General features: G+C 46.1%; 1 protein-coding gene across 2 annotated transcripts in view; it reads right to left on the bottom strand.

Moving 5' to 3' along the window:
- Positions 1 to 1,048: 1,048 nt before the first annotated feature.
- Positions 1,049 to 22,284, bottom strand: part of NIPA1 (NIPA magnesium transporter 1) — a 50,360-nt gene continuing 29,124 nt past the window's right edge. For both annotated transcript variants that reach the window (XM_074400145.1, XM_039480073.2), the window contains exons 2-5: positions 16,549 to 16,596; positions 15,168 to 15,258; positions 10,661 to 10,821; positions 1,049 to 7,213 (exon numbers count right to left, since the gene is read on the bottom strand). In XM_074400145.1, coding sequence (XP_074256246.1) covers positions 6,702 to 7,213; positions 10,661 to 10,821; positions 15,168 to 15,258; positions 16,549 to 16,596 — 812 coding nt within the window. In that variant the 3' untranslated portion in view covers positions 1,049 to 6,701. The remainder of the gene's footprint in view (positions 7,214 to 10,660; positions 10,822 to 15,167; positions 15,259 to 16,548; positions 16,597 to 22,284) is intronic.

Raw genomic sequence — 22,284 nt, 5'->3', positions numbered from 1 at the left:
GAAGCAGGGAACAGCAGCCCCTGGAGTGAGGCCTCCTAGAAGATGAGGGATTCTTGGGCTGCAGGTGGAGCGGTCCCTTAGGGATGTTGTTGCGGGTGGTGACTAGACGCAAAAACACTATTATATGAAATTTAAGTCATTTGGGGTGAGGATCTTTGTAAAATGAATTATGCGCTTATTGAAACAAAACACCAAATACTATCTGTCCCTTTCGGGCTCTAATCCTATTTGACTGTTGTGTTCTAGACTGTACACAGCCCCTGATCACTCTGGTTTCGGTCCAGGTCACGACGCAGCTATGCAGCTTCTAATTCTTTTTTTTTTTTTTTTTTTTTTTGGCAGAGTCTGGCTTTGTTGCCCAGGCTGGAGTGCAGTGACACAATCTCGGCTCACTGCAACCTCTGCCTCCCAGGTTCAAGCGATTCACCTGCTTTAGCCTCCTCAGTAGCTGGGATGCATCACCATGCCCGCCTAATTTCTGTTATTTTTAGTAGAGAAGGCGTTTCACCACATTGGTCAGGCCGGTATCAAACTCCTGACCTCGTGATCTGCCCCCCTCGTCCTCCCAAAGTGCTGGGATTACAGGCGTGAGCCACCAACTTTAAAGGTTTTAATCCGTCGTGAGCCTACTGCGCCTGGCTCCTCCTTCTTTTTTTTTTTTTGAGACAGTCTTGCTCTGTCACCAGGCTGGAATGCAGTGGTGTGATCTCAGCTCACTACAACCTTCACCTCCCGAGTTCAAGTGATTCTCCTGCTTCAGCCTCCCGAGCAGCTGGTACTACAGGCACGCATCACTATGCCTGGCTAATTTTTGTATTATTTACTAGAGATGGGGTTTTACCATGTTGAGCAGGCTGGTCTCGAACTGCTGGCCTCAAGAGATCCACCTGCCTCAGCCTCCCAAAGTGCTACAGGCATGAGCCACTGCATCTAGCCTAGGCTACTCATTTCTAAAAAGAAAATCAGAAAAATGTGAGGAACTGGGATGATTTGGAACCTGAGATTACATGAGCATTTCAAGTAAAGAGGAAAAAAAAATCAACAAAAGTTCAGCTAGAAATAAGTTATTTTATTTTAGAACACATACAGATTAATAAATATTACTGGAAAACTTAATAGCCTTTTCATTTACATAAGGCAGTAACAACATGCTCTGACTACAACTATAAAGCAAAATATAAGCAAGTCTTAGCCACTGACAAACGTGTGTATGTATGCTAATTGGAAACTCCCCAACACATTTACATGACAAGACTTTTTAAACAACCAATCAACATTTGACCCCTTTTTTTTTTTTTTTTTTTTTTGAGACGGAGTTTCACTCCTGTTACCCAGGCTGGAGTGCAATGGCGCGATCTCAGCTCACCGCAACCTCCGCCTCCTGGGCTCAGGCAGTTCTCCTGCCTCAGCCTCCTGAGTAGCTGGGATTACAGGCACGTGCCACCGTGCCCAGCTGATTTTTTGTATTTTTAGCAGAGACGGGGTTTCACCATGTTGACCAGGATGGTCTTGATCTCTTGACCTCGTGATCCACCCGCCTCGGCCTCCCAAAGTGCTGGGGATTACAGGCGTGAGCCACCGTGCCCGGCCAACATTTGACATTTTTATCATCTTCCTCTCCTTCATGATTATGTTCAATTTCTCAAGAAAATAATAATTATCCTTTGAAAAGGCAAAACACGCAAGCTACTGAAATACATTATCTAAATTTTTGTAAAGTGCAAAAATACTAAGGTGGGGGGCAATTATCATATTCTGACAAATAAATACTCTGAACTTTTCAACATGACCCTTTGGCACTAATGGTCTGGGAGTCCTGACATTCTCCTGGGGTCAGTTCATCATCAGGGTTGAGCTGCTTGGACGCAGGAAGTTCAGTATCATTTATCACAAATTCAGTGCAACAGCATCTACGTATTCCACAGGCCATTACATCTTTTTCAGAACACAGACCTCAGCCGAATGTCAGAGGAGCCCATCACATCATCGGAAGGTGGCCTTTCAGTGAGACTTTTTCAAGTCCCTGTTTAATTTCCATATTTTACAATAGAACATATAAAACCCTTTCTTCTAAAACAAAAAAAGGAAACTTAAAGCTTCATGGAATCATGCAAACTTTACACCCAGCACTTCCTTTGCCCTCTCAGCACACGAGGCTGTGCGTTGCACAGCACGGTCCTGAGCAGGTTCCGGGGTCGTGCAAGCGGAGTTTCCACCGTTCGGCACGTCTGAACACCACGCTCTCCTCTCAGGCTACCAGACCACCACTGAAAGTGCTGGAGTTTTAGAAACAATTTGGAGAACCATCTCACCCCTTCAGAGGTAGAAAAACTGAGGCACAGAAAGGTTAAGAGACTCACCTATGTTTGCACAATTCAGGGAAAAACAGAAAAAAGAAAAACATCCTCCTTCCTGGCTCATGCTCTGGGCCTACGCTGCTTTTTAAACGCTGTGGGTACATGTGAAATAGACGTTTATTTACAAGATCCTTGTTCTATGGAATATCAACTTTTTACTAGACAATAGATTTTGATGTAACAAAGTTACATTTTCTTAAAATACAATTATTTTGTTGTATGTGAGGGATGTGCATGAAAATAAGTGAGTGGTGGTAATGGCCCAAATTCTCATCGCTATTCCTGTAATTCTGAACCTTTTCAAGTATACAATGGAGGTATAAGAATCTGGCCAGATGAGAAACATCACCTACAAGCTAAAGGACAGACCCTTAAAATTCATCACCAGTATGACTGTGAGGTGGAAATGAGGAATACAAAAAATTGAGGTATTTTATATGATAAACTGCCTTGTGGTGTGACTGGTGTACAAGCTGGTCTTTTCTTTCCAACTCACATGAACAGAATCTACCTACGAATGTGAGTAAAACCGACAAAGAATGAACATGGACATGTCCTTGGGAGAGAGGTCGAGGTTAAGGAGTCAATGACACATTTTTGGTCCCTGAGAAGGTAAAACACCAAGAGTCCATCCGATCCCCCCTGACGGGTGAACGACCCCCTTGGTGTTGACACCGTGAAGAGAACAGCTTCAGAACCTGGAAGCTAATCCATGCAGTCATGAACAGACCTTGAACTGAAATGTTCTCTTTCTAGTTTCCTGCTTGGTGGCAGGAAGCCTAAGCCAGGATTGAGACCCTCTTCCGGGTGAGTTGAGCAGCTTGAAAAAGAGGAATCTCCCGAGCAGACGGAAGGGCGGTAGCCTGTGGCCGCCACACCTGTTCCACAGACCAGGTGTCCGTGCACACCTGGGAGACACTGCCTCTCCAAAGTCTACAACTGGCCTGTAGAAGCTGAACACACTTACAGAGCTGAGCCATCTAGGAAGAAGGAGACGACTGCACACGTGAATAGTGCTCACTTCTCTCAGAAAACAGATGTGAAACCCAAAGAACAAACGCCAACGTAGGACTGCTGGGATCAACTTCTGGAAAGACAACTGGGTGCAGCAAATCGGCGTGAAGAGCAGGAATTGAAAGAACATTCCTCATCGCTGAACAAAGAGCTGCGAAGTCTATGTCACTAACGTTCTAACAGGAAAAGACCGCAGTGAGAGCTGAGCAAGGCCCCCAGACCACCAGATTCCTCCCACAAAGTCCCCAGCATGGGCAGGGCCGCACTCCAGGCAGCAGGGGAAGGGCTGCCCTCCCAGCACCTTCTCCACAGAGATGGCAAGGTCCGGGGGCCTTCGTGGTGATGGGTTAGGATTAGAATCCTTAATTGGCCCTTCCTTTGATCACTGAGCAGAACGGGAAGCAATCTTTAAAATGCAAATATTCAGAGTAGAAAACAAGGCATTGCCCAAGAGGAAGAGAGAAATAGCCTATTTCAGTATCTGTCAAGAGGAAATCTGCATATTGTGATCAAAACCTTTGATTTTAGAGGATGCCTGAAAACAAGTATACAGTAAGCATTTTTTTTTTCAAAGAATGGTATGATAATTTGAAAATATTTCAAGTGCGTTTACTTTTGGAAAGGCCACTAAGAAATCTATCCAAGTTCGAGGCCTTCCCCCAAAGTTCTCACTTTGGGGCTTTTTTTCTTTTTTGTTTCCAAATGAAAGGTGAACACATAGATTTTTAAAATAAATACTATGAAATCAGAAGTTATATGCTCTATATGAAATTTGAAAATTAGACTGTTCAGCCACTGGTCATGTCATTTACTTTGAGGCTAGTGTCATGTGCTTGAAAAACAATGGACGATATGAACTTTGTTTCCCTGGAAGAAGAGCTATGTACCCTATTGAAGTATCTGCTGAACGGAGGTGACCCTGGAAGATTCCAACTGTCCCAGGACCAGTCACTTTCAAGGGGAGAAAAGCTATTAATACTTTGAGATTTTACTTTACTCTAAAAAAAATTATAGAAAATATCAGGAAAATACCACATCTCAGTATCAATGGTATACTTGTAGATTAAAATATAATAAGGTACACCAAGAGCTGCATTTAAATTAAATTTCCTGTGAAAGCTGAAGTCAAAGAAAGGTGATAATTTTCATGTGACACATGAACTTTCTCATGACATTTGTTAGCCACATGTATTCGTTGAATATCTCACGCTCCTTACCTAGGAAACTATTTTTATGCCTAAAAGTACACTGACACTGATATACTACGTTTTCAGAAAGTTCAGTTCCATGACTTAAAGCCTGCATTCCCAAAAGCACTGATGATAAAGGGGTAATGGACTTTGAACATTTGTTAACCATCCATTAATAGCAGATTTAAAATTTGTAAAAATAATTTTGCTGCTGCTCTCAGTTCACAAATTGCTGACAACCCATGATCATCACGGACACTTTTAATTAAAGTTTTTTTCTCTCTGTTATTAAACTAGTCTCATTTTATTTCGCCTCTACTCAACACTTTAGGAAGCCATTCCTGGAGACTTAACTTTAGAAATGTTCTTTCTGCCTATAAAAACACATTTTTCTTACTGAAGAGCTTTAATCAGGTATTATTAAATTTTATGTTCTACTTCACCTAATTTACTTTGCCCAACCCCATCTCTCAACGTGGCACAGTTCCCTGTGCTAAAACATTTGTGTCACTTCATGCTTCGCTCCATTTGGAACACATGGACGGTGACGACAGACAGAAGAATGGCCTCTTTGATTCAAATATTGGCATAATTAATGGCTCTTTTGCATTTAGGACATATAATGAGAGGTTAGGTGGGGAACTCCAGGATGCTCTGCCATTGCAAACAACAAAGAGATGGCTATATTCATTGGTTTTTTTGCTAGAAATTCTTTTTAAAACTGTGTGTTACAATTTTTGGAAACTAGCCTAACCTCAATTGTGTCCTTTAACTTATTTCTGTAAGACAGGGAACTCGATCTACGAGCTACTGAACAGGTCTTCTCCCGTTTAGCTTTATTATCAAGGTACAGCAATTATTTCTTCTGAATGGCCATAAATGCTTGCTGATAAAGAATGTGGAAATATTTGATACTGAATCCCAGGTACATAGACTGAATACAAATAAAATAATATCTCATGCTACTTAAATCAACTGTCTTTAATTGAACAATAGCCAAGTTAAATGGGTCCGTTTGCTCTAATGTGTCTTCAGTCTTGACTATCTTCCAACGAATATACAGTCATGCACCATGTAAACATGTTTCTGTCAAAGACACACCACCTACATGACAGTGATCCTGTAGGATCGTAATACCATCGTTTTACTGTACCCTTTCTATGTTTGGAAACACAAACACTCACCGCTGTGTTACAATTGCCCACAGTATTCACATGCTGTACAGGTGTGACGCCAGGAACAACAGGCTGTGCCACCCACCCCAGGTGGGTAAAAGGTGTCCCATTGAGGTTTGTGTAAGTGCACCTCCTGATGTTCACACAATACAGTCCGCTTACAATGCATTTCTCAGAATGTTTTGCTGTCACTAAGTGACGTGTGACTGCATTATTTCTAACTGCCTCGTACATTTGTAACTTGAATACTGAAATATTAAAGCATACTCAAGGAAGTTGCATTATTCTAACCTAAGAACATATACACAGTAATAGTTAATAATTCAAGTGATAAAGGCACTGAAATTGATTTGAGCTATTGAAAAGTCATCCTGCCGGTGGAACACTCCATCATGTTCGTTAACTCTTCTCTACTATTTAAATGTCTTGGGAGGGGTGAGGGCCGAAGAGTCAACTTGTCAGAGGACTAAAAACAATTTAATGTATATGCCTCTTATTCGGATGACATACTTGAATGTTATACATGCTTAATGCAAACTAACACAACCACAGACACATTCACTGTAAACCAGAGTTCAAGACAACAATCTCTCATTTCCAAAGTAATCTATGTAAAAATATCTCTGCTATCCTGTAACAACTAACCAGAAAGAGCCCACCTTTTTCTGTTTAATGTTAAAATGTTTTAAAAGAAGAGAATATTCATGAAAGCTTCCTGGTTAATGGAAATGAAAATGAGATTTGTCTCATATGAGAGACATGGTGCCAGGCAACCGTGAGGCACCTTTGGGCTGCAGAGGGCTGGCTGGGCCTGTGCTCTGCTGCTAAGCCCCACTCCCCCCGTCCACCAGACCACCTTTCCCATCCAGTCAACTCTAACACCAAGATCGAGGACCTCTTCTGCACATCCAGTCAGGACTACCTCCAATACCTGTTCCTCGAACCATCCAAGACCCTACTGCAATCTAGTCTGTTTTCATATTAGATTTGTTCATCTCCCCAAGGTTGAAATTGAACTCTTTGAACACCTGTATAAGGACAATCCCCACGGAGACGGTCGTGAATCCACAGGCCATCCCCAAGAAGTCCACCAGGCCCACGTTGCTCCACTCCCGGAAGAGGATGGCTGAGGCCAGCAGGACCAGCGTGGTGAACACGACGTAGTAGATGGCCCCGAACACCGAGGAGTCGAAGCACTCCAGTGCCTTGTTGATATACCTGAACTGGACAATGATGCTGCAGCCAAGCACGGCCAGAAGCACCAGGCACAGGCAGAGGGCTCTCTGGCTGGACGGGTTGTTGTGCAAGATGTCTTGGGCCGCCAGCCCGATGCCCTTGGTGGAAGGCACGGTGAAACTGCCCAGCAGAGAGCAGATGCTGATGTAGACCATGATGTTGGTGGGCCCGTGGGCCGGCGCGATCCAGAAGATGAGCAGCAGCAGCATGAGCAGCACGATGCACAGGTAGCCCACAAACACTGGAACACAGACGCACGCAGTCAGCCGGCAGCCGGCCTCACAGCACACGCAGCCCAGCGGCCGGGGGGGTGACTGGGGCAGCACCCGTGTCCCCACCCGCTACCACTGTGGCACTAGATCCACCGATTTCGTTCCACAAAATTATTCCCCTCACTTTTTTTTTCTCCTTTTTGAGACGGAGTTTTGCTCCTGTTACCCAGGCTGGAGTGCAATGGCGTGATCTCGGCTCACCGCAACCTCCGCCTCCTGGGTTCAGGCAATTCTCCTGCCTCAGCCTCCCGAGTAGCTGGGATTACAGGCACGCGCCACCATGCCCAGCTAATTTTTTGTATTTTTAGTGGAGACGGGGTTTCACCATGTTGACCAGGATGGTCTCGATCTCTTGACCTCGTGATCCACCTGCCTCGGCCTCCGAAAGTGCTGGGATTACAGGCTTGAGCCACCGCGCCCGGCCTATTCCCCTCATTTTCACTGTTAAAACATTTACAGCTCCTGGCCAGCCGCAGTGTCCCACATCTGTAATCCCAGCATGTTGGGAGGCCGAGGCGGGTGGATCACAAGGTCAAGAGATCGAGACCATCCTGGTCAACATGGTGAAACCTCATCTCTATTAAATACAAAAATTAGCTGGGTGTGGTGGTACGCGCCTGTAATCCCAGCACTTTAAGAGGCTGAGGTGGGTGGATCACGAGGTCAGGAGTTCAAGACTAGCCTGACCAATATGATGAAACCCCCATCTCTACTAAAATACAAAAATTAGCTGGGCATGGTGGCGTGTGCCTGTAATCCCAGCTACTCAGGAGGCTGAAGCAGAATTGCTTGAACCCGGGAGGTGGAGGTTGCAGTGAGCCAAGATTGCACCACTGCACTACAACCTGAGTGTCAGTGTGAGACTCGCAGTCTCAAAAAAAAAAAAAAAAAAAAACCTTAAAGCTCCTAAATGTTTACATGGTCCTCTATCAGAACCATTCTCTTTGTTTTTTAGGTTTTCTCGTTATTTTTTGAAACGAAGTTTCACTCTTGTTGCCCAGGCTGGAGTGCAGTGGTGCAATCTCTGCTCACTATAACCTCTGCCTCCCGGGTTCAAGCAATTCTCTGGTCTCAGCGTCCAGAGTAGCTGGGATTACAGGTGTCTGCCACCACGCCCGGCTAATTTTTGTATTTTTAGTAGAGATGGGGTTTCGCCATGTTGGCCAAGCTGGTCTTGAACTCCTAACCTCAGCTGATCTGTCCTCCTCAGCCTCCCGAAGTGCTGGGATTATAGGCATGAGCCACTGCCCCCAGCCTAGAACCATTCTCTTAACAATACAAGTCAATGGAGACGCGCCGAGGTTTCAAAATAGCACCTGGGAATCCAGGGAGCAGGGGTAAGGCAGGGGACAGGAGGGAGGACTTTAAGCTGTGGGAGGTGTTTGTGGGTGTTGTCACGATTGGGGGCTGCATCCAGTGGGCAGGGGCATGTGCAGACAGCCCCCCTCCCACTGTCAAAAATCATCCCATTCTCCTCACAACTCCTGAATGTCTCCTTAGACCTCCAAGCGAAAACTATGTTTTTAATAATCAGAGCCTAGAACCTATTTAATGCATGAAACAAAGTAATTTTTTTTTTTTTTTTTTTTTTTTTTTTTTTTGAGATGGAGTTTCGCTCTTGTTACCCAGGCTGGAGTGCAATGGCGCGATCTCGGCTCACTGCAACCTCCGCCTCCTGGGCTCAGGCAATTCTCCTGCCTCAGCCTCCTAAGTAGCTGGGATTACAGGCACGTGCCACCATGCCCAGCTAGTTTTTTGTATTTTTAGTAGAGACGGGGTTTCACCATGTTGACCAGGATGGTCTCGATCTCTTGACCTTGTGATCCACCCGCCTCGGCCTCCCAAAGTGCTGGGATTACAGGCTTGAGCCACCGTGCCCGGCCGAAACAAAGTAATTTTTGCACGGATTTAATATATGCTGAATTTTTCAGAAGTGCCGCTTCCATGTAAATTGAGGGAGGCTTGTTCTTTCTTTGATCAAAACTTCACTAACAGTTATGCTCCATCTGAGGATCATTTTGTTGACGGCAAGACCTCAAGTATCTGAGTTAATAACAGGACACCCCACATCGGTCTACACCTGCAGCTACTAGATTCTCAGTCATCCTCACAAGCTGTGGGGTCTGCCAGCTTCAACACGTCTTCTCTTATAGTTGGACCTGAGCATTTATATATTGAATTCCATGTTGTATTTTGAAGTATTGTCTTGGTATTCCTCCTTTATATTACGGTGAGGGCATTACACTAATGGTTTGAAATTATGTGTATAAAGAGGTTGTGTTTTCTATGAAATCTATTCTAAGATCACAAATGGATCTGAGAGGGCTGGCTACGAAAACCAGCAAGGGTGGACATGCAAACTGGGTTGCGGACATGCAAACCATAGTGTGAACATGCAAAGCAGGGTGTGTGGACATGAAAACCAGCAAGTGAGGCCGGGCGCGGTGGCTCACGCCTGTAATCCCAGCACTTTGGGAGGCCGAGGCAGGTGGATCATGAGGTCAAGAGATCGAGACCATCCTGGTCAACATGGTGAAACCCCATCTCTACTAAAAATACAAAAAAATTAGCTGGGCATGGTGGCACGTGCCTGTAATCCCAGCTACTCAGGAGGCTGAGGCAGGAGAATTGCCTGAACCCAGGAGGCGGAGGTTGCGGTGAGCCGAGATCGCGCCATTGCACTCCAGCCTGGGTAACAAGAGTGAAACTCTGACTCAAAAAAAAAAGAAAACCAGCAAGTGTGGACATGCAAACCAGCAAGCTGATGTGGAAGCAGTGCTGTGCTAGCACCTGCCTAAACTTGGTAAGCAACACAGGGTGGTCTATGTAAAGTGAAACCTATCCTTTAAGTCTGTTGTAATCATGTAGATAGCAGTTTTTTTTTGTTTTTTTTTTGAGACGGAGTTTCGCTCTTGTTACCCAGGCTGGAGTGCAATGGCGCAACCTCTGCTCACCGCAACCTCCGCCTCCTGAGCTCAGGCAATTCTCCTGCCTCAGCCTCCTGAGTAGCTGGGATTACAGGCACGCGCCACCATGCCCAGCTAATTTTTTGTATTTTTTGTAGAGACGGGGTTTCACCATGTTGACCAGGATGGTCTCGATCTCTCGACCTCGTGATCCACCCGCCTCGGCCTCCCAAAGTGCTGGGATTACAGGCTTGAGCCACTGCGCCCGGCCTAGATAGCAGTTTTTAATGCATTTATCAAAAAAGGTCTGTGTCACAGACCTATATATACACAGAGCTGTATAAACACAGACCTACAGTGACACCCGGAGAACACAGACCTACAGTAGCAGATCAGGGTGGACACGTGTTTCATCGGCCCCGCCAGGAAGCGTCAGATGTGAAGATCTGGTTAAAAAAGTTGTGACTCCTAGTGCAAACCTTCCTGGCAGCACTGTTAGAAAGGAATTACCTGGGTTGGTCAGCTTCTCTTCCAGCTCAGCCTGAGTCGTCACACTCTCAGACTTTGGGGAGTGGATGATCAGCACGACAGAGCCTGCACAGCTTAGCAGGCACCCCAACTTGCCCAAGATGTTGAGCTTTTCCTTCAGGAGATAGGAAGCTAAAATGGACCTTTATTGAAGAAAGAGAAATCATTAAAATTTAAACCGAACTACCTGAACTTTCTTCTAAGTGCACATATTTTTGTCTAGAAAAGCTGTTTTCTTTTTCTTCTGTTTTTTCCCTTTAAGAGACCATATCTCACTCTATTGCCAAGATTGGAGTGCAATGGCGCAATCATAGCTCACCACAAGCTTAAACTCCTGGCATCAGTGGTCCTCCTGCCTCAGCCACTGAAGTAGCTGGGACTACAGATGCATGCCACCACACTCAGCTACTTTTTCAAAAATTTTGTGTAGAGATTGGGCGTGGTGGCTCACACCTGTAATCCCAGAACTTTGGGAGCCCAAGGCGGGTGGATCACCTGAGGTCAGGAGTTCGAGACCAGCCTGACCACTATGGTAAAACCCCCTCTCAATCAATCAATCAATCAATTAATAAATTTGTGTAGGGACCAGGTCTCACTAAGTTGCCCAGGCAAATCTCAAATTCTTGGGCTCAAACGATCCTCCTGCCTTGGCCTACCAAAGTCCTAGATTATAGACATGAGTCACCATGCCTGGCCAGGATTTTCATACCAATTCCATATATAACCATTACGTAGTTAATGATAGGCCTAACTTACACCACTATATTACTATCTCAGCACATATAAAATATACCACAGTATAAAAAGTTTTGTGACTGACCAAAAGTAAAAAGTAATGCTTCCTCTGCATGTAGGCAAGCATTAAAAAAAAAAAAAAAAAAAAGAAAAAGAAAAAAAGTAATGCTTTCTTACTTAAAAGGAACCAAACAAAAATACTACTATCTATGCTACGTGGAAAAGTAGGGTATAAAACTGTCAAAATAATTTTAAGTAATGCATGATAAAAACAATTAAAATTAAATTAGGTGAAAAATGCACAAACAAAAGAAAAATTAAAATCCTAATAGTAATTGCAGTACAGTAAAACTAAGGGTGATTATTTTCTCTAATACTGAAAACTTCTACAATGTGGTCACATAATTAATGCAAAAAAATGTATTCTTCAAAAACATCGATAATCTTCAGGCTTGTGATGTGTTTCTTCTCTTACTTCTCTGTGTAATTATCAGTATACAATCTGAATCAGAACACCTGGCCCTCACTAAGTCATGGGACTGGTCCTTCTCACTTTACTCATGTCTGTGCTGAAGACGATCAGAAAACAGGAACATCTGGAGGAGGGCATCCCAGGCTCCGGTACGCCCTGGACTGCTTTCTTTAATCCCTATTTCAAAGATAAGGAAACTTGAGCCTCAGAAAGGGTCGGCATTGAACCTAAGGCCACAAAGCTAACAAGAGATACAAGCACGGTCACGACCCTCAACAGGTCCTACACGCCTTCTCTTCCCTTGAACCACACTTCTGTCCTTATTTCTAGACAGCCCTGTTCTTTTTTCTTTTTTTGAAACAGAGTCTCGCATTGTAGCCTGGACTGGAGTGCAGTGGCGCAATCTCGGCTCATGGCAACTTCCGCCATCCAGGTTCAAGCAATTCTCCTGCCTCAGCCTCCCAAGTCACTGGGATTACAGGCCCCCGCCACCACATCCGGCTTTTTTTTTTTTTTTTTTTGTATTTTTTTTTTTTTAGTAAAGTTGGGATGTCATTATGTTGGCCAGGCTGGTCTCAAACTCCTAACCTTGTGGTCCACCCACCTCAGCCTCCCAAAGTGTTGGGATTACGGGCGCGAGCCACTGTGTCTGGCCGACAGCCCTGTTCTTGAGAAGCTCCCAACAATGCCGCTGGAGCAGTAAGTCACATCGCTGGAAGAACCCACAAGCGATACATGAATGCATGACTACATGTTCAATAGAGGGGCTTCAATGAGTAGCTGCCCAGAAAAGTAGAAACCAGAAACGCAGGGGGTTCACAGGGCAAAAAGTGGGCCTGGAACTGGCCTGGGACAACGGGTGGACTGTGCCAAGGTGGGAAAGGGCTGTCATGCACCAAAGTGGAAAGTATGGACCACGGGGCCACATCATCTCTTATTCCATTGTGGAATACCAGAAGACAGTGCCGTTTTCCTTCATTCATTCATTCATTTATTGAGACAAAGTCTTACTCAGTCACCCAAGCTGGAGTGCAGTGGCGCAATCTCAACTCACTTTAATCTCTACCTCCCAGGTTCAAGTAATTCTCCTGCTTCAGCCTCCCAAGTAGCTGCGATTACAGGCACCCACCACCACGCCTGGCTGATTTTTGTATTTTTAGTAGAGATCGGGTTTCACCATGCTGGCTAGGCTGGTCTCAAACTCCTGACCACAAGTGATTCACCCGCCTCAGCTCCCTACAGTGCTGAGATTATAGGCATGAGCCACAGCACCTGGCTGACAGTTCCATTTTTTTTGCATTTAGTAGAGATGGGATTTCACCATGTTGGCTAGGCTGGTCTCAAACTCCTGACCTCGTGATCCTCCAACCTCCCAAAGTGCTGGGACTACAGGCGTGAGCCACCACACCCAGCAAGAGTTTTTATATATTCTAACTACAAATCCCTTATCAGATCTATAATTTGAAATTTTCCTCCCACTCCGTGAGTTTTCAGTATGTTGATGGCATCCTTTTAAGCACAAAGGTTTTTAATTTTGATGATACCCAATTTATCTATTTCTCTTCTGTTGCTTCTGCTTTTGTGCTTTAAGTGTTATACTAGAAAATCATCACCGAATCCAAGATCATAAAGACTTATATCGCTGGGCGCGGTGGCTCACGCCTATAATTCCAGCACTTTGGGAGGCCGAGGCGGGCAGATCACGAGGTCAAGAGATTGAGACCATCCTGGTCAACATGGTGAAACCCCATCTCTACTAAAAATATAAAAAATTAGCTGGGCATAGTGGCGAGTGCCTGTAGTCCCAGCTACTCAGGAGGCTGAGGCAAGAGAATTGCCTGAACCCAGGAGGCGGAGGCTGCAGTGAGCCGAGATCATACCATTGCACTCCAGCCTGGGTAACAAGAGCAAGAAACTCCGTCTCGAACAAACAAACAAACAAAAAAAGACTTATATCTACGTTTACTTCTAAGAGTTTTAAAAGTTTAGCTCTTACATCTAGGCCTTTGATTCACTGAGTTAACATTTGTATAGTGTGAGGCAGGAGCACAACTTCATTCACCACCATGTGGAGATCCAGCCAGCTCAGCATCATGTCTTGAAAAAACTATTCTTTCCCCCACTCAATTGTCTTGGTACCTCTGGCAAAAATCAACTGACTGTGAATCTGAGTGTCTGTTCCTAGAATCTCAGTTACGTTCTATTAATTTACATGTCTGTCCTCTGTCTTCCATATCCAAGAGATTCTTCTGCCTCAACCTCCCAAGTAGTTGGGATTATAGGCACCCGCCACCCTGTCCGGCTAATTTTTGTACTTTTAGTAGAGATGGGGTTTCGCCATGTAGGCCAGGCTGGTCTCTAACTCCTCACCTCAAATGATCCACTCGCCTTGGCCTCTCCAAGTGCTGGGATTACAGGCGTGAGCTACCCGTGCAGCTTTTTTTTTTTTTGAGACGGAGTTTCGCTCTTGTTACCCAGGCTGGAGTGCAATGGCGCGATCTCGGCTCACCGCAACCTCCGCCTCCTGGGTTCAGGCAATTCTCCTGCCTCAGCCTCCTGAGTAGCTGGGACTACAGGCACGCGCCACCACGCCCAGCTAGTTTTTTGTATTTTTAGTAGAGACGGGGTTTCACCTTGTTGACCAGGATGGTCTCGATCTCTCGACCTCGTGATCCGCCCGCCTCGGCCTCCCAAAGTGCTGGGATTACAGACTTGAGCCACCGCGCCCGGCCTTTTTTTTTTTTTTTTTTTTCCTTGAGACAGAGTTTCCCTCTTGTTACCCAAGCTGGAGTGCAATGGCGCGATCTCGGCTCACCGCAACCTCCACCTCCTGGGTTCAGGCAATTCTCCTGCCTCAGCCTCCTGAGTAGCTGGGATTACAGGCACGTGCCACCATGCCCAGCTAATTTTTATATTTTTAGTAGAGACGGGGTTTCACCATGTTGACCAGGATGGTCTCGATCTCTTGACCTCATGATCCACCCGCCTCGGCCTCCCAAAGTGCTGGGATTACAGGCTTGTGCCACCGCGCCCGGCCATTTTTTGAATTTTTAGTAGGAACAGGGTTTCGCCATGTTGGACAGGCAGTCTTAAACTCCTGATCTAATCTGCCCACCTTGGCCTCCCAAAGTGCTGGGATTATAGGCTTGAGCCACTGTGCGTGGCCTGAAGATCTATCTTCTGATACAACTTTGCTTTTATTATTTTAACAGAAGCATTTAAAATGAAAAGTTCTTATATCTAAACTACACATTAAATACCAAACGAAATCTTGGCTCTCACCCGAACGGCACTCCCAGGGCGCCCAGGGGAGTCACGAGGACTGTAGGGACCGCCGTGTACGCCAGGAAGTTTCCAATCTGGCCAACTGCCACTGTCAAGAAAATCACAAGGGTACTGCTTGCAGTTACAGAGCTCTCTTTCAGCACTGCTCAGAGTTGAGTCTTGCAAGGCTCGGCTCTGAAAGGGCTACTTCACTCCCATTACTTGAGAGGAATCACATCTGGGTGTCACCTGCACGTTTAAGGGGTCGGGGGCAGACCCCACACCTTCACTGGTCCCATCAGTGAGGTGAGTAGGTTCATCCCGCCACAGAAATGCAGAACCTGACCAGCGGTGACTGAGCAGATTTCCGCTCTCTTCACACACCCTTGCTCTCACACTGGTGGTGCAGAGCTTCCTGTGCACCCTCCAGTGGCCTGGGACTGCTGCAGCACAGGCGGCTGGCCACGGTGACAGGCCACTGGCATACCAAGAGGACACAGCGTTGCCGCACAGGACTGCCGCAGGGAGGCACCCAGACAGAGCTGAAAGAGGAGCTCTTCAAGGAACAGAACTGGCACTGCCAAGTAGTGTCGTATGAAAAGACAAAAGGAACGTGATGTTTCTTCTTTCTCTTTTGAGACAGAGTCTCGCTCTGTCACCCAGACTGGAGGGCACTGTGGTGATGCTGGCTCACTGTAGCCTCCACCTCCCAGTCTCAAGCAATCCTCCCACCTCAGCCTCCAAATCGCTGTGAAAACAGGCGCACACCACCAAGCCCAGACAATTTGTTTTTGTTTCTGCACAGACGGGGTTTCATTGTGTTTCTCACACTAGTCTCGAATTTCTGGGCCCAAACAATCCACCTGTTTCAGCCTCTCAAAGTGCTGGGATTATAGGCATGAGCGACCATGGCCAGCCATACACAGTATTTCTGAACTTCAAAGACAGTTGTCCGTTATAACACATTTAGAGTTCTGAACTGTAATAATTTTATCTTCGCATTATAGCACATGACCTGATCTTTGAGTCACAAAACTGTCCTTTGTTAAACCAGCTGCCCTGAGAAAAACAAGGCAGCCTAACATGGAATTTCACCGGACGCCAGTGGCCCAACTACACGGGTAAGCAGGAGCAGTTTTAATTTCTTTGGGCTCAGAACAGATTGGCCTGGACTGAATTCATGGCTACCCATGGGCAGCAGGGGCCTCCAGCACTCCCAACTTGTCCTTCTGCATTCTTGCCCTGGGAGCAAGGGGAGCAGGGCGAGCTCCCTGGGAAGGCAGGGGCATCTAAACTAAAGACGTGTTCGGGGCCTGGGAGAGGCCATGTGACACCCTCCCACCCTAACCCAGCCATTCCAGCCGTGCCCAGAGTAGTGATGGTCACACAGGCTACTTACTTGCGATTGTGCCAGCCCACCACACAATGTCTGTTAAATAGGAAGTACCTATAAAAGAATGAGAGAAGAACAAGTCAGGAAAGTGGTTTTTACAAGCTACGTATGTCAGGAAGAGGTTTACAAGTGAGAAACTTTGATATGAAAACTAAAATGGCGGGCCAGGCACGGTGGCTCACGCCTGTAATCCCAGCACTTTGGGAGGCCGAGGCGGGTGGATCACGAGGTCGAGAGATCGACACCATCCTGGTCAACATGGTGAAACCCCGTCTCTACTAAAAACATGGTGGCGCGTGCCTGTAATCCCAGCTACTCAGGAGGCTGAGGCAGGAGAATTGCCTGAACCCGGGAGGCGGAGATTGCGGTGAGCCGAGATTGTGCCATTGCGCTCTAGCCTGGGTAACAAGAGCGAATCTCCATCTCAAAAAAAAAAAAAAAAAAAAAAACTAAAATGGCAAGAATGAACGTCACTGTTTATTCACCCTAAAGAGAATCTTTCATCTAAAAATAGCAGCAGAAGAGACCACTGAAAGTGGCAAAGTCAAGGAAGGTATTTTTTGCAACCAACACAGGCTGACCCAAATAAGGAAATGAAATCTTTATACACATGGGATTACAGGCGTGAGCCACTGACCCTGGCGTCCTAAGCAGTTTTTTAGAGGACTTTTTTGTTGCTAACTGTAGATTACAGTAACTAATGTTTTTCTCAATTTTTTTTTTCTTTTTTTTTTTTTTTTTTGAGACGGAGTTTCGCTCTTGTTACCCAGGCTGGAGTGCAATGGCGCGATCTCGGCTCACCGCAACCTCCGCCTTCTGGGTTCAAGCAATTCTCCTGCCTCAGCCTCCTGAGTAGCTGGGATTACAGGCACGCGCCACCATGCCCAGCTAATTTTTAGTATTTTTAGTAGACACGGGGTTTCACCATGTTGACCAGGATGGTCTCGATCTCTCGACCTCGTGATCCGCCCACCTCGGCCTCCCAAAGTGCTGGGATGACAGGCTTGAGCCACCGCACCCGGCCTCAATTTTTTTTTTTTTTCGAAATGGAGTCTCACTCTGCCGGCCAGGTCGGAGTGAGTGACGCAAGCTCGGCTCACCGCAACCTCTGCCTCCCGGGTTCAAGAGATTCTCCTGCTTCCGCCTCCCAAGTAGCTGGGATTACACGTGTGCACAATCACTTTTGGCTAATTTTTGTATTTTCAGTAGAGACAGGGTTTTGCTATATTGGCCGGGTTGGTCTTTAATTCCTGGCCTCAAGGAACCCACCCACCTCGACCTCCCAAGGTACTGTGACTACAGTGTGGGTCACTTTGCCCAGTCATAGTAACAATTCTAATTGTTTTAATTCTCAGTAGTAAAACCACAATTTGGTATAAGACACACGGCCTGCTGGCCTGCTTAATGGGGCAGAAGAGCTACAGGTATCACAAAAAGTACTTACAAAACGAAATGGGGCAGGGCCTGGTGGTTCACCCCCGTAATTCCAGCATTTTGGGAGCCTGAGGTAGAGGACCACTTGTGCCTAGGGGTCTGGGCAATATACCGAGACTCTGTCTCTACAAAAAGTTTAAAAATTCGTGGGCATTAAGCCAGGTGGCTCATGCCTGTAATCCCAGCACTTGGGTGGATCACCTAAGGTCAGGTATTCAAGACCAGCCTGGCCAACATGGTGAAACCCTGTCTCTACTAAAAATGCAAACAGTGGCCGATTGCAGTGGCGGACGCCTGTGTGTAATCCAGTGTGGCGGAAATGAGTGAGACTTCGTCTCAAAAAAAAAAAAAGAGGGCGGGCGTGGTGGCTCACGCCTGTAATCCCAGCACTTTGGGAGGCCGAGGCGGGTGGATCACAAGGTCAAGAGATCGAGGCCATCCTGTTCAACATGGTGAAATCCCGTCTCTACTAAAAATACAAAAAATTAGCTGGGCGTGGTGGCGAGTGCCTATAATCCCAGCTACTCAGGAGGCTGAGGCAGGAGAATTCCCTGAACCCAGGAGGCGCAGGTTGCGGTGAGCCGAGATCGCGCCATTGCACTCCAGTCTGGGTAACAAGAGCGAAACTCCGTCTCAAAAAAAGAAAAAAAAAAAAAGAAAAAGAAAATTAGACCCTGTCTTAAAAAATAATAACAATATTGTTATTTGATCACATCACAATAAAAATTGATTTAGGCAAGAATCATCAATGGATACTAAAACAAGTGAATGAACGCTTACTGAGAAACAAGATTGCTTCTCAGCCACCTCCATAGGTTTTTCTTATTAATTATGAACAGAAAAAGTTATCTTTACAGAAAAGCCTGATGGACACTGGCTGAGCCCAGCGGTCAACGTCAGCAGCAGCATCTCTGCCGCCAGCCTGCTGCGCCGTCTCCAGACCCTGAGCCTCTGCTGCCAGCTCCACTGCTGGGGCTCCTGTCCTGTGCCCCTCTCAGCATCTCTGATACAACAGGACCCAGGGTATCCTATGAGGCAGAAAATTTAGCTAAGCTTAAGGATGTCCCGTGGTGGGCACTGCAGGAGAGTCAGCTATGAATACAGAATCAAGTTAGATTTCTCAATGTGCTAATCAAAGAGGCTATCCCAAAATGCATGCCGAATAATTAACAGTGAAAGGTCATCAGGTCCAGAACACGGGTGTGAGAAGTCTGTGAAACAGTTTCCCAACAAAACCACCATAACTAAGTACTTTATTTATTTATTTATTTATTTTATTTTATTTTTTTTTTTGAGACGGAGTTTCGCTCTTGTTACCCAGGCTGGAGTGCAATGGCACGATCTCGGCTCACCGCAACCTCCGCCTCCTGGGCTCAGGCAATTCTCCTGCCTCAGCCTCCTGAGTAGCTGGGATTACAGGCACACGCCACCATGCCCAGCTAATTTTTTGTATTTTTAGTAGAGACGGGGTTTCACCATGTTGACCAGGTTGGTCTCGATCTCTCGACCTTGTGATCCACCCACCTCGGCCTCCCAAAGTGCTGGGATTAACTAAGTACTTTAAAAAGTGAATTTAAAGTCTGTGGAAATTATCCTAAGGGCATATAGAAAATATGATTTTACTAAAATCCTGATTTTAGTAATTTGATTCTTCTTTTTTGCTTGGTCAGTCTAGCTAAAGGTTTGTCAATTTCACTGTTCTTTTCAAAGAATCAACTTGTGATTTTGTTGATTTTACTGGTTTTTTTTCTTTGTTTACTTCACTTGTGTAGAATTTTTTTTTTTTTTTTTTTTTTTTTTGGAGACGGAGTTTTGCTCTTGTTACCCAGGCTGGAGTGCAATGGCGCGATCTCGGCTCACCGCAACCTCCGCCTCCTGGGCTCAGGCAATTCTCCTGCCTCAGCCTCCAGTAGCTGGGATTACAGGCACGCGCCACCATGCCCAGCTAGTTTTTTGTATTTTTAGTAGAGACGGGGTTTCACCATGTTGACCAGGATGGTCTCGATCTCTCGACCTCGTGATCCACCCGCCTCGGCCTCCCAAAGTGCTGGGATTACAGGCTTGAGCCACCGCGCCCGGCTGAATTTTTTTTTTTTTTTTAAGATGGGGTTTCACCATGATGGCCAGGCTCATCTTGAACTCCTGACCTCAGGTGATCCACCCACCTCCGCCTCTCAAAGTGCTAGGACTGCAGGAGTGAGCCACAGTGCCTGGCCTTTTCTGGTCTTTTTTTTTTTTTTTTTTTTTTTTTTTCCCTGAGGCAGAGTCTCACTCTGTCGCCCAGGCTGGAATGCAGTGGCATGATCCCTAAGTTCACTGCAACCTCTACCTTCCAGGTTCAAGCGATTCATGTGCCTCAGCCTCCCAAGTAGCTGAGATTACAGGCGCTCACACAACACCTGAATAATGTTTGTATTTTTAGAAGAGACAGGGTTTCACCATGTTGGCCAGGCTGGTCTTGAACTCCTGACCTCGTGATCCACCCACCTCGACCTCCCAAATTGCTGGGATTACAGGCGTGAACCACCGGCCCAGCTGTCCTTTTATTGTGATGAATGTGATTTGGTCAGGAGTTTTTGTGAAGTCATGGGATTGCTGCTACAGTAGCTGGACTGTGAGTAACCCTCCTACAGTGAGAGCAGGTCCAAGGATAACAGTGATCAGTACTAGGAAGCCCACAGGCTCTCTCCTTTCACTGCTATGTTTCTCCCACCATTGACCATCACACAGTATATGCTTTGGGCAGTTTATAAAATGTCAAAAGTCACAAAATGGGGAGGAGCCTGGGATACCAGGTTTGCAAGAATGGCAAAGTGAACAAAATGGCTTTTGTTCTTTTCCCAAAGGGTCCAGTTCAGTTCCAAGCATCTCAGGCCCCACAACTTGTACTCTTTAGCAAGAGCTTGGATTTGCTCAAATCAAAAGATGTTTAGGTCACCCTCACCTTTTAAGCCAATATTAGGCAAAATTTTTCTGCAGCCACAGACATTAAAAAAGTCAGAATTTTCTTTTTTTTTTTTTTTTTTTTGAGACGGGGAGTTTTGCTCTTGTTACCGAGGCTGGAGTGCAATGGCACTATCTCGGCTCACCGCAACCTCTGCCTCCTGGGTTCAAGCAATTCTCCTGCCTCAGCCTCCTGAGTAGCTGGGATTACAAGTACGCGCCACCATGCCCAGCTAATTTTTTGTATTTTTAGTAGAGACGGGGTTTCACCATGTTGACCAGGATGGTCTCGATCTGTCAAGTCAGAATTTTCTCCATCCAGGTACCTGCCCCATCCTAGCCACAAACAAAAGTGAAGATCCTGCCCATGGTCCCCGAGAGCCTCGGTCCAGGAGCGTCCCCACCGTTCTGCCCTGAAGGAAGTGCACGGGCTGTGTGCCCAGCGTCCTCAGTGAGCTGGCTGCTCCACTTTCTCTGCTCCTCCTTCAGCCAGGAAATCCTAGGAACCTGAATTCCATGTGAGCCCTTGGCCCCTGTCATACGTAGATATTTTTCTATTCTATCCCAAAACTGGGTTTATTCACAGTTTCACCCTAAGCATTGCTGCCCCTAAGCACTGCTGTTCCCAAAGCTCAGTAGCCAGCACTCTCAGTAGGTGTGTACGCCCAAGCGTCTCCTCTTCCCAGCTGATGGCCGCCTCCTATTACTCCTCAGGTCCTCTGGCCTCAGCAGGAACAGGAGCTGCAGCTCTGAGGGACACGGAGGGTGCTGTTTGTCTTGGCACAGTCACGCCTCCTCCCCGACCCCAGTTGTGGGCTGCAGAGGGCACGACCAAGTTCCAGCGGCTTTCCTCTCATTGGAAAACCTGGGTGCTGAGAGCTGCACAGCTGTTTATAACAGCTAAACTATAAGACAAAGAAGTGTTTCTGCAAACACAAAAGAGCCTTGTCAGGATGACAACATCAGGTGACAGTGATGCTGTCCAACCATGGGCATGGGGCTTTAAGATCTTCCATTCAGTCATAAACATGCCAGAAATGTCCTTAAAATACAGCTTTCTAGCATAATAATACACACAGCCATCCAACGTATTTATCTTCCAATTATTCCACAAAAAAACTGCTTCTACTTCTGCGTGCTCCTAACAGCAACAACAGAAGTTGCTGATAAAAGCCAAGCAAGAGTCACTACTGCTCTGTAAATTAACGTCCTGACTTCAAAAATGTATAAAACAGATGTTACATAGTTTTACAGAGTTCTCCAAAAAGGGCTAAAAATAAATAAATATTCTTTCGTGACTGCAGCACAGCCAGATGAAAGCATTAACTGCAACACACCTGAGCATTAATGGGCACCAACTTACTC

This window comes from Saimiri boliviensis, chromosome 5, assembly GCF_048565385.1.
Source record: "Saimiri boliviensis isolate mSaiBol1 chromosome 5, mSaiBol1.pri, whole genome shotgun sequence".
Classification (NCBI taxonomy): Eukaryota; Metazoa; Chordata; class Mammalia; order Primates; family Cebidae; genus Saimiri; species Saimiri boliviensis.
This window is presented reverse-complemented; position numbering and strand designations above follow the sequence as displayed.